We start from the raw sequence: 12,227 nt of genomic DNA, 5'->3' as shown, positions 1-12,227 counted from the left end.
CTAACAAGCCGTGAAGGTTCTGTTTGTGGTACTGGATGGAGGCACCAACACATTACGCGAAGTCGAAACCGTGTAGGCTGAGTGCGGCTGAAGGGGGGACTAACATGTGGCCACAAACCGTTCGGACCACTCACTGTGTGTCTTAAGGCCGGAGCAGGTCTTAAGGTGACACCACCTATTGCACATCTAAGGAATTTCGGGTGAGCCGCCTTTGGCATATGCAACAGAAATAAACTTCGGGTCCAAGGTTATGCTCAAAGCCAGGCCTAAAAAGATGTGGAGCTGTGTGGACCTGTTCCAGTAACGTTAGGGGAGAGGTGTCTGATTCAGTGCACTAGAGGGCTGGTTAACTGGGTGGGGAGTCTTTGGTCGGAAAAAACCCGAGCCATCGCGGTACGTAAAACCAGCTGCCATGGAATGTATAATAGGGACTAAAAGTCTATATTCTAAAAAATGTCTTTCATTTGCTACTGACTTTTTGACACCACTCAATTGCCTAGTTAGCCTTGAACTCCGTGATGCCAATGTGTATTATGAATATTGAATCAAAATTATTGCTTCGTCTATTGTTCAAAAATAATGCTGGTGTCAAGAAACGTAACCTCGGGCAAATGATAAAAAAACATTATTAATTCAAATAATGGTATGTGGCTGAGATATCTAGGAGCTATTTAAAAATTATTTAAAATTCTGTTGCATTATTTATATAGGAACAGGAAATACTCGACGAAGAATTTCAGTGCTACATGCGAGTAGCCCGTTCACTCGAAAATACTCTGAAACGTTCAAAAGGTGCGAAATAAACATACGTTTCTAGGAATCATTTATTTTTGCTTTCAGACCGCGAATGTTGTAAACAGTTGCTAAAGAAATGTGAACGTCTGAATAGTAGTAACAATGCTACGATTAAAAAAAATACCAACGTTTTTATGAAGTACTGTTTAAAAGTTATAAATTGGACAAGTGTTCATCAGCCGCTACAGTTATACGATAAATGGGTAAATATAAACATGAATTTCGATTATGAAAGGATATTTTTAATCTAACAGGAATGGAAATCATTTATACTACATGAACTTTTCGACATGAAAGATTAACGATCTGCTCAGCATAAAGGAAGTAGTTCTACATTCGAAACGTTTCAATTTGATGCATAAAATTTAAAAAATTAAGCCCGCTAAAAATTTCGCATATAAAATATTTGAAGAATAATAATAATATTATTTAAAATAATTTTGGTGCTCAACTATTGAAAAGTTCGATGCAATGGCAGATAGCTTGTTTTATGTGATCTTAATTATCATGATACAATTGTGTGCATTTGAATTCAAAGTTGCATAAGTTTTAAATATTAACATACTCACTTTGTTTTTTCCAACGAACTTTCTACTAACAAGTATCAAGACTCAAAAAATGAAGTTAAATTGTGGCTTCAAGAGAACAAATCATATATGGCCGTTAAGGAAATGCCAAACGGTTCTCTCGCCATATACTGCGCGGTGGCAAATTCCTCAGGTACTGGTTGGCAGGATGGGGCATTGAAAGTTATGAGAGATTCGAAGGATCCCGACGCAGAAGAAATGTGAAGTCTTATTTATACTAGTTGTTGTGTATTTTATTGTGTATAACAATTTGTATGCAGTGAAGTGGTCCAAAAAATTATATGTAGTAAATATATTTTTAAATTGTAAACTTAAAGAAAAAATGCATACTATAAGGCACTTATAATTACAATAGGGTTGCTCCAAAAATGGATTCCCATGTTGGAAATTTACGTTAATGGACGGAATGGTTATAAATATCATTCATTTTTGTTAAATCAAAAGTTTCCAGTTGAAGTTCAGTAAAATTGCAACGATTACAACGCCCAATGTCATTTTTGATAAAATGATACTTTGCGCATCATTGCAACTGTCGTTTGAGCAGTAACATTCTTCCCAATAGACGCCATTTTCATATACGCCCCAGTTACAAACACCAGTCACACCAGTGTCCGATACTGAAGCGCAGCGGCGAATAACTTGTCGCCAACGTCCATCCCCTAAAGATAGTAAATTAAATTATTTTCTAAGAACATATTTATTCATAGTGAACTTACAAATGAAACCTCGTGGCCCTTGTTGAACCACTTTCATGCAGAATGATCCAGGCATATGTGATTCATCAGTATTGCATTCAATAGGAATATGTTCTGTGCGATTGAATGGTTTATAGGCACCACAGCTGTCGAAACCTTTCCGGTCCTGGTCAGATGAACATTGGTAGCAACGAATGGCTAGCAAACCTTCAAAAATATAAGTAGACAGATAGTAGACAAACATTTAACAACAAATAATCTAAGCCACACCCTGGAATTAAAACACTTTCAGCATCTACGCAAAACTTTAATAAAACGTCTTACCAACAGTACAGAGCGACAATACTAACACCACACAAATTACTACTTTACTCATTATAAACGATAATTAAAAAAATATGCGCTAAAATCGTATTCGAACTTTATAATAAATATAAACAAGCAGCCTAAAAAACTAAACTTATTACATTTGACATAAAAAATAATTAGTGTTCTCACTTTAACCAACGCCACAAGAATCGCTACCAAGGCGGATTCATATAAGGTGATGGTAGTAGATAAGCTAATTCTGTACATTTAATGCAATTCGGTGGACTAAATGTTAAAGTGATCTGTTCTATTTTGTGTTTGTTTGTTAAAATTCCGATTTCAATTTAATACATGAAAATTATGTTTTTGTCTACTGCTATGAATTCGCCTTGGTCGCTAATATTATAGGATATCAAGGCGAATTTATTACAGGTGACAGCAAACACATATAAGTAAAACCCTACATGTATTTGTTGTTGCGTTTGGTGCAAGCATCATGTCAAAATCAGGAAGCAAATGTAAACATACGAATGTAAACAATCCAATACATACAAACAAAGCATATCATTTTGACGTAAGCCATTCCTACGGCGAAAAATTCAGCTGGGTGAATACTGTCACCTTATTAAATCCACCTTGTAGGATATAAAATAATAGGTGTGTTCGTTGACTGATTTATTGCCGGTATTCACCTACTTAAAATTCTGTATAGTTTCGCTTTTTTCCTCAAATGTTACTTGTAATGTTGATTACTTTTTTCATTGGAAGTTTAAAATATCAACCAATCACAATGCTTGGACGCAATAGAAAAGAAGGGAGTTGTTTACTTTCGACGGAAAATGCGTTAACGCATTCGAAACGTCATTGCCTGCAACCTTAGGCTTATGCAAGATAATGCTGACGATTGAAAATACTTATTAGCTGTCGAAAACGAGAAAACTTGTTTGCGTAGGCTAATAGGATAGAGACGGTGGCGTTAATCGGGATTAGCGACTTAATTTGGAGCTGTCTCAGGAATTAAGTACACCTAATCCGGATCAACACTGCCGAAAAACGCCAGTTAGTACAGAGAACGTAAATTCTCGTAAGAGTACTGAACACTTTTATAATGATTTTTGTGCAAATATGTACTAGTTTTATTTGTTTATATTTTAGGCTTTTGTTTGTAAATTGGATGTCGTAAACGCAACGTAGCCAGTTCATTTGGCACTTTTTATATTTAGAGTTACTATCTCGTAAATTTATCGAATTTTCGTTGGTTTTGGTAAATATTTCGCAGAGCGATTTATAAACACGTCGGTTCACTTCTACGATACAATCGTAGTGACGGAGACAATGTGAATGTATTGCGGTTGTCTTTTCAAAACTGTCTCGTGTAAACGTCAAATAATAGCTGTCGTCAAAGTACACGTTCACTTTAATTTGTCATTTACGGCGTGACACATTTGCTGGCGAACGGTTGTTATGCATAATGATAGAATATACGATGGCGCTTTTGGAATTCGCAGTGTCGTAAGAGCGGATAAATAAACAAGCAAAAGGATGAGGAATTGCTTGTTTGTGAAGACCTACTCTTCGCGAAAGCAATGGAAACAAACAAACAAAAGAAATTATATACACACACTCATACTTTATTGCCACGGCGTCTTCCGCATAAAAACGCAAACAAACTGAAATTGGAGGCTTTATATTAGCTTATGCTTTCACAACGTAAAATACAGCTGTTCGTTTGCATTAGTTCGATTAGTTTAAATCTTCCAAATCACAATTTTACCCAGCCATTCACTGAATTTTCACAAACATGGAATTTCTCCTACTTCTGTTTTTTTTTTGTTCGTTTGTTTTGTATTGCGAAGGGAGCTGACTTCAGAATTGTCTAAAACCGCGAAAAATAAAGGAACTGTTTTTTGGCGCAACTAAGATACTCAATTCGCCTGGGGTCCTACAACGATATAGAGAATATAAAAGTGGCGCGATCTGGAAACCGATACTTTGTTTTTGGCGAATTTAACATTTGAGAGACGTCACCACAGGAAATAAGCAAACCTTTGCTGCAAAGTCTGTTGTTTGCCAATCAGTCAGTGAATATTTTGCTTTTTAAATTAAGCAAAAAATAAATAATAGATATCGCGTGTTAGCTTGTGAAAGCACCAATGATAACCACCTCCAACTGTTGATTTTACGGGTATTAATTTATCACTTAAACTCCATTGCCAAAAATTTAGAAATGAGTTTTACAGATATTTTCGATTCAACTTCAGGAAAGAAATCTAATCAAAAAAATATTTAACATGATAGATTTATAAATCAATCAACCTATGAGTCAGTTCGTTAATGTTATTAGACCATCAGCTAGCAATAAAAGTCCAGAGCCAGTGTCATAATTGAAAAGTTCCAGTACCCTGTTTATCTCTTTAGTTTATGAAGATTTATGGCCTATATTTATTCCACGGCTTATCATTAAAAAATATTATGCAAAAGAATTTAAAAAAATCTTGTTTTCGTAATAAAATTACCTTTGGCACATTACCACTAATCCTTTCCAACTAATCCTTTCAGTGTGGCTTTATCAACATCAGCTTATCGTGAAATATAATCCCTAATTATTTAATTTCATTAACACTCTCTATGTGGGCACGAAATCTGAAGTTTTCTCGAAGTACGAAAAATTGGCTAAACGCCCAATCTCTGTTGTATTTTCCTGCAAGATGTCATTTGTCCTCTGGCAGCGATTCGTTAGTTCTATCAGGGATATTTGCTGCTTGTGTTCACTCACGTAACGTTTATCTAATTCTGCCATCCAACTCTCATAGCTACACCTATTGGCTTCTGAAACTGCCTGTTGTACTTCGGCGGCAGAACCTTTAAGAAAACCAAGTACTTCAGTGATTTGTTGTTGCTCCTGTTTCCTTTGATTGATATTGATATTCGCACGATTGAATTGCAATTCACTGATGCGAGTCTTCACTGCATCAACCTCAGCCTCAAATGTTTCCAGTTGAGACGTGAGATTTGTTTTTCTTTACTTCTAACTTTGATGTACGCGCATCCACGGTGGTCCTGGATTCTCTGCCTCCTCGTTACTTTGGTCGATAATTCCTCATCTTCCAGCTGGAACACATATTCATCTCCATCGACACCCTCTGCCTTCATATCCGTATCCATCGCGTAGCTGTGCTTTCAAAACAGCTTTGTTTGCAGAAGGCAACAAGTCACGCTGTTCCAATTCCTTCTTAAGTTGCTAAATCTTAAGCTCACTCAACTTTGCCATTTTTATAATCTATGGAATTTTATTCAACAATCGCACTTTTGACGCCAATAAGTAGCTGAACATTTATCCATATAAAATATCTCAAAATAAATCCTCTGAGTTCGATCACTGGATTGCTAAATAAAAGCCACAAATTAATGGCAGCACAACTTACTTGCTCTATTGAATCACGTTATTGTTTTACTTTTACTTACACGCTCGCACGCACAACTTAAGACTGTATTATACCCGCGTATAGGCGTTAAGTCACTTTATATTTCATATCATCAAACGGCTTGTGAAACACGAATACACCCTCATACACTACTCAAATAGTTTGATCAAACAGGAGTTTTTGGCAGATACGACAAGTCGCTTGCGTAGTGTAATTCGCTCTTAACCAATAAATATTCGATTGCAGACTATATTTGTCTGGCAGCACCACTTATCAGTGTCAAGTGTTAATCAACAAAGCCACCGCGTATTTTGGGTGGGGACGCTAACCTTAGGCTTTTGTTTATTTTCATCAAAGTAATTTTTATAACTTGTAATATCACTTAAATTAAAAAATTCTTGATATATAAAATGATTTATTTTAAATCTTTAATATTTGTTATTATACTGCTGATGTGCTTATTGCATATGGGTGAGAGTTATGGAAATAAAAGAATGAATCAAAGGTGACACACCTATTTGTCCACATCATTTCAGGTTGCGCTATTAAATGCTGGGACTGCCGTTCTGATAATGACCCGAAATGCGGTAATCCGTTTGATAATAGTTCGCTAGTTATTACAGATTGCGCACAGGAGCCTGAGTTATCACATTTGCCTGGAGTGCGACCGACAATGTGTCGAAAAATTCGGCAAAAGATGCATGGCGAGTGGCGTTATTTTCGTAGTTGCGCCTACATGGGTGAACCGGGAATAGAAGGTGACGAACGTTATTGTCTCATGCGGACCGGAAGTTACAATATTTTTATGGAATATTGTACTTGTAATAGCAAGGATGGATGTAATGGTGGAAATCTTCTGAGCAGGAACAAATTTGCAATATTTCTTAGCACAATATTAGTAGGAGTAGTAGCTTGGACACTCCGTCTCTGAAAATAATTGTATCAATATAACTTCTCAGTAAAATGTGCCTTTTATAAGTGATTTATTAATCGAATGGAAATTAGTACAATTACGAACTGTTATTCAAACTTAATACTTATCACTTTAACATATCCGTCCAAACTACGCATTCGATATTTAGATTAAGTTTTTGCAAAATTAATTTCAATTTTTTAGAGATGTCTTAAGATGCTATATATTTGCATTATATTTAATAAAGCCAAATGAAAACTCGTATTAATTTTGTAATGTTTTAACTAAATTATCAATTTGTGTTCCACTACATTACATACTAAATATTTGTAATTCCACTTATAATTTATAAAAAAAATTGTATAGCAATGTATGTGGAGGCCGGGATAAAAATGTTTCATAATACCAAGAAAATAGCGTAAATTTGACGTGAAAGTATTTCTCCGAGCTTATGAAGCCACCTGCACCTTACGAAAACTGAAAAGAGCTATAATAAACGCACACGCATATTTAAATTTAATTCATATTTAGGAACAAAAGACCAAAAAGACAGAGTTAGGCCTACAAAAAAAAAAAAAAAAAAAAAAAAAAAATAAAGAAATATTGGAACCAAATTGCTTTAAAAAGAATTATTCCAAATCGATTTTAGAGAAAGCTTAATTGTACATCTAATAAATAATATAAAAGTTTCTATATTAGGCAAATCTGTGGAGCTAAATACAAAAAAAGGTTTTTAGAAAAAGAAAAGTAAACACAGTCGCTGTTTTATTATTTTAAATAAAATTATCATAATTTAATGTGCTCAAATACATATACTTTTGCAAGGTGGAATCAATTTGTCTTATTGGAATTTTATGGAAATTTCTGTAATATTAGATCCTCAGACATTGAAATCGCTATATATTGCCTTATTGAGAAGTCACCTCTAATATTGCTCGTTAATATGGAGTCCTTCCATGACTTAGTATATTCTAAAAAAATCAAAAAAGCACAAATTTTTTTACCAAATTCGCTTTGAATAATATTGATTGGCTAAATGGTCATCCTCATTATATCCTGCAGTCATTGTCTGATAGAAACATTTACTTCTTGTTTATAATGTTATTAATGGAAACATTAACTGCAAAGAGTTGACCAATCTCTTCCAAGCTCACGTCTCATAGTCTTAGAAATAATCGCCTGTTTTTCATTCAACTCAAAAATTTTTCAATTAATGAACTTATTATGCGATGTTACCCATTGTGTAATAATTACAACAATATTGTAGATTTTAATGCTTAACCTTTTTGCAAGGCTTAACTAATTTTATTAGTTTGCAAGACATCTCCCTGTAGGCTGAAATAAATAAATGTATAAAATTGCTACCCTTTTTGTCTCTTCAGTGGCAATTACTTGAATTTTTTTGTAATACATACACTATTGAAAATTGCTTTTGGGGATATTCCGCACTATGAAATATAATTAAGCCGTGTATATATATATAAGTGGCGCGTATACCCTTTTTGGGTGTTTGGCCGAGCTCCTCCTCCTATTTGTGGTTATTGGTTGTTCCACAAATGGAGGGACCTGCAGTTTCAAGCTGACTCCGAACGGCAGATATTTTTATGAGGAGCCTTTTCAGGGTAGAAATACACTCGGAGGCTTGCCTTTGCCTGCCGAGGGGCGACCGCTATTAGAAAAATGTTTTTCCTAATTTTGGTGTTTCACCGAGATTCGAACCTACGTTCTCTCTGTGAATTCCGAATGGTAGTCATGCACCAATCCATTCGGCTACGCCGGCCGCCATGTATAATTAACTATTTTTAAAGCTATTATTTTGTTGTTCCCCACACATATACGGGGAATGCTGCTGAAGTGACAGTCCTTGGCTGGATATAAATCCGGGTCGTTCCAGTTATGTAGAACCAACTGTCGTGGGAACTATTTTCCTATTTTTATTGGAGGGATTAGAGTAGTTGGTTTTCTCTTCTTCCACTCGCCTTTAATTTAGAAATGACTTTAAAACGGAACGCACGGAAAGTTGTTCCTGTGTTGCGAATGAGCGACCCATTGATTTTATCTATTTGTATTCATTACATTCTTCTATTCTCTTTCCAGAGAACGTTAATGTATAGAGAAGTCTCACAGGCTACCTATAGTGTGAATTGTCAAAAATGAAATGAAACCGCGAAGACTTTTTTACCTCGCTCAACTCGACAGCGGGGAACTTCTTAACAGAGATGATTATAATGAATTATGTACAAGTATATTGGCTCTGCTCAGTTTTGGGCTTCTGTATGAAATCAAATTGACGAATGCCGACGGCATTTTACAAGGGATTTGCTTGTGCATTTTTATGTTCCCTTGATAATCGTATAATTTAAACCAATTTATATTTTCAAAGATCGGATATTTCATCGGATCCGAAGAGATACGCGAGCTACTTTAGCCGGCAATATATTCTGCATCCTCCGGCTGACAGATCCAAACGTAGTGCCACCAGACGGCTGCACAAACTGACATACAACATTGGGCCTCTTGCTTTCTCCAGCGACGAAGTTCAGGGGGCCATCAACCACATGAAACCATCAAAAGCCATTGGCCCTGACGGACTAAACATTCTGATGCTGAAAAAGCTGGGTCCATCGGGAGTGGAATACCTCACTATGGCCACTCTCATGATTCCTGATAAGTGGGAATTAGGGAGAGTGGTCCCACTACTGAAGCCTGGGAAACCCGTCAACCAAGGGGAGTCTTATCGATAACTCTCCTTTCCCCCATAGTGAAGTTTCTTGAAGCCCTTCTACTCCCATAGCACCACCACGGCACTCACCGTCCTTAACACCCAGATAAACTGCAGACTTAACCAAAACCGCCCCTACGAGAGGACTGCGTGGTCGTCATTCGGCGGTGTTATTTCGAGACCAAATATCCAAATAGAGGAAAATAAAGCAAGGAGTTCGGCAGGGTGGTGTCCTTTCCCCCTTGCTTTTCAATTTCTATATCTCGAAACTCCCCCAGCCACCAGAGGGAGTTTTCCTGGTCTCCTACGCCGACGACTGCACGATAATGGCGTCGGGCAATGACATTGATGGCCTATGCTCCAAGGTAAACGACTACCTCGCCTGCCTTTCTCGCTTCCTCACTGCGAGGAACTGTTAACTTTCCCCCACTAAATTCACGACGACCCTCTTCACCACCTGGACAAAGGAGGTAAAGCTGCAACTTAAGGTAAAAGTCAGCGACACACCAATTCCGACGGTTAACAACCCCTAAATATTGGGAGCTACCTTCGACAGCTTGCTCTCCTTCTCAGCGCATACAACCGCTATTGCAACTAAAGTACAGAATCGCCACAAGGTCCTCAAGTCGCTTGCCAGCAGCACTTGGGGCAAAGATAAGGAAATGTTGCTGTCGACTTTCAAAGCAATAGGCTGACCGGTTCTAAACTATACTGCGCCTGTCTTGTCGCCTGGAACCAGTGATTCGCAGTGGACGAAGCTTCAGATCTGCTAAAACACTGCAATAGGACAAGCACAGGATGTCTCTTAATGTCCTCGATACAACACCTACACGACGAGGCCCACATGCTGCCTGTGAAGGAGCATAACAAACTGCTCAGCAAGCAGTTTCTGCTAGGGTGTTACCGCAAGCGTCACCCATGCAGACATATGCTTGAGCCTGAGCGACCTCCGAGGCACGTCAGGAGGCATTTCCTCAATTACGTGGACGAGATCCAAGACAAAACAGACAGACAGCTACTGGATCGGACAGTGTACAGACAGACCATAAACGACATTCATCCGGAGACATTTGCCAACTTTCCACAGCTCCCGACCGCCGAATGCCGTTATCGGAGTCCAACCACCACCAATCGCAGACGAAGAACTCCAACTTCCCCGAGAGTCCCGCGTAACCTTGGCGCAACTACGTTCTGGATACTGTAGCAGGTTAAACTCCTACTTATCTTGAATCGACCCCGACATAATAAACATATGTCCGGCATGTGAAAGCACCCCGCACGACACTAACCAAACACTACACTACACTACACTGACAGGGCAAAGTTATTGCTACAACAACAACAACATGCTGTTCTTCAAAGGTCCAACTTATTTGGTCCGTTATTGAGGATCTCCGGAATTAGCGTTGCTTCTGCTTGAATGTTTTGGGGATTTCCGTTAAGCGGCCAGCAGATATGAAGCGAACTAAAGCAGTAGTGATACTTTTGCTGAATGTAAGCTCGTCACCACGTGTGTCGGCGAAAGTCGTAAATTTGGCGAAGCCGGACCAATCGAGTTTTTTGAAGTTAATGTAGGTACAGTGATTCAGGGTAATAACTTCGACAGGTTTATCGATCGAGATGATAATCGGTAGGCGTTAGGCCTACCTAGGGATAGCAAAGGTCTATATATTTTGTTAATAATTCACCCAGTACAACAATTGATTACCCTGCTGTATGTCGAATTGTCTATCGGCTCAACTAAGAGTTGTATTCTGTGGTCGCTTGTACTGAGAAGAGGAGTTATGCTATTCTGGTGAGTTCCCGGGAACCCCGAGGGTTCAATTTTGGGTACTTTAGGACACCCGCGCTTAGTACCTTTCATTGCACATACGGGGGAAGAGTATTCTCTTGACTCTTGTGTCACAAAAGCCTTCTGTTTGTAAGCAGCCTTCTGTTGTAAGTTAATCCCTGAATACCTGGAGGTAAGTTCAGAAGTTGTTGAGTTATGAAAAATGCTTAAGCTGATGGATGCATTGATTGCACATACATTTACCTACAAGAACCAATGAAAAATAAACGCATTAGTTCAACTCCAAGGGTTTTCACAGCCTGCACCGAAAGAGACATAGCTCACAGATTCCGTAGGGCGGCGAAAATCAAAGAGGGCGTTTTCGTAGGTCTTAAAAGGCTAATTGAAGATTCATATTTTCCATCTTTTCTTTTAGCGATGTAGAAAAACAGGTAGGAACTGATTTTATTGAGAAAAATTATAATTTTAAGCTCTCAAGCTCTTAAAAGGCCACCTGATAGTAAAAAGTGAAAAAATTGAGATTGCCGGAAAAATACATATGTACATATTTTTAAAGTGTTCTTAATAAACGTGCACATTATTCGAAATATCCAAATTTCTTTTTTCTAAGACCGGTTTTAGCGTTTGATAATCAAGTAAGCAATAGGCTTTTAAGTACACAAAGGTGCGAAACACTGATTTTTTAATCGAAAGTCAATATTTAATTTTCGTTATACGCGACAAGATCTACATGAAAAATAAAATCACTTCTGAGATATTTCTGCTTCATTCGGTTTTGTAGCACTGCGCAATCGATAAAAATTGCTATATGTTATGTGGTAAGATTAAAAATTTGCTAAAACACCTTTAAAAAAGCCACTGTTTCGGTAGTCGTATTTTTGTATTTCCGCTCAAACGGCTAACTAAACCACTTTTCAAAGAGTCTGCATGCGAAAATTATTTATTTGGTTCGTTTTCGACCTTTTGAATTGCGCTTACCAGAGCCTATA

General features: G+C 37.6%; 3 protein-coding genes across 4 annotated transcripts; 2 read left to right on the top strand and 1 right to left on the bottom strand.

The window, feature by feature from the left end:
* Positions 1 to 496: 496 nt before the first annotated feature.
* On the top strand, positions 497 to 1,644 carry LOC128863264 (uncharacterized). Its single transcript, XM_054102356.1, has 4 exons — positions 497 to 643; positions 711 to 792; positions 841 to 998; positions 1,398 to 1,644. The coding sequence occupies exons 1-4, from the start codon at positions 641 to 643 to the stop codon at positions 1,584 to 1,586; spliced, it is 432 nt and encodes a 143-aa protein (XP_053958331.1). The 5' UTR covers positions 497 to 640; the 3' UTR covers positions 1,587 to 1,644.
* Positions 1,540 to 12,022, bottom strand: LOC128863262 (uncharacterized). 2 transcript variants are annotated; one of them, XM_054102353.1, is made up of 3 exons: positions 11,986 to 12,022; positions 2,099 to 2,284; positions 1,540 to 2,041 (listed from the first exon to the last, which is right to left on the bottom strand). In XM_054102353.1, exons 1-3 carry the CDS (start codon positions 12,005 to 12,007, stop codon positions 1,815 to 1,817), a joined length of 435 nt encoding a protein of 144 aa, XP_053958328.1. In that variant the 5' UTR covers positions 12,008 to 12,022; the 3' UTR covers positions 1,540 to 1,814. The 2 variants fall into 2 exon arrangements, with proteins under 2 accessions (XP_053958328.1, XP_053958327.1); XM_054102352.1 differs by lacking the exon at positions 11,986 to 12,022 and adding an exon at positions 2,402 to 2,555 and having other exon boundaries at positions 1,542 to 2,041.
* LOC128863263 (uncharacterized) lies at positions 6,080 to 6,988 on the top strand. The gene is made up of 2 exons (XM_054102355.1): positions 6,080 to 6,282; positions 6,348 to 6,988. Exons 1-2 carry the CDS (start codon positions 6,222 to 6,224, stop codon positions 6,740 to 6,742), a joined length of 456 nt encoding a protein of 151 aa, XP_053958330.1. The 5' UTR covers positions 6,080 to 6,221; the 3' UTR covers positions 6,743 to 6,988.
* Positions 12,023 to 12,227: the final 205 nt, after the last annotated feature.

The sequence above is a fragment of the Anastrepha ludens genome, chromosome 5 (genome assembly GCF_028408465.1).
Source record: "Anastrepha ludens isolate Willacy chromosome 5, idAnaLude1.1, whole genome shotgun sequence".
Taxonomy (NCBI): Eukaryota; Metazoa; Arthropoda; class Insecta; order Diptera; family Tephritidae; genus Anastrepha; species Anastrepha ludens.
This window is presented reverse-complemented; position numbering and strand designations above follow the sequence as displayed.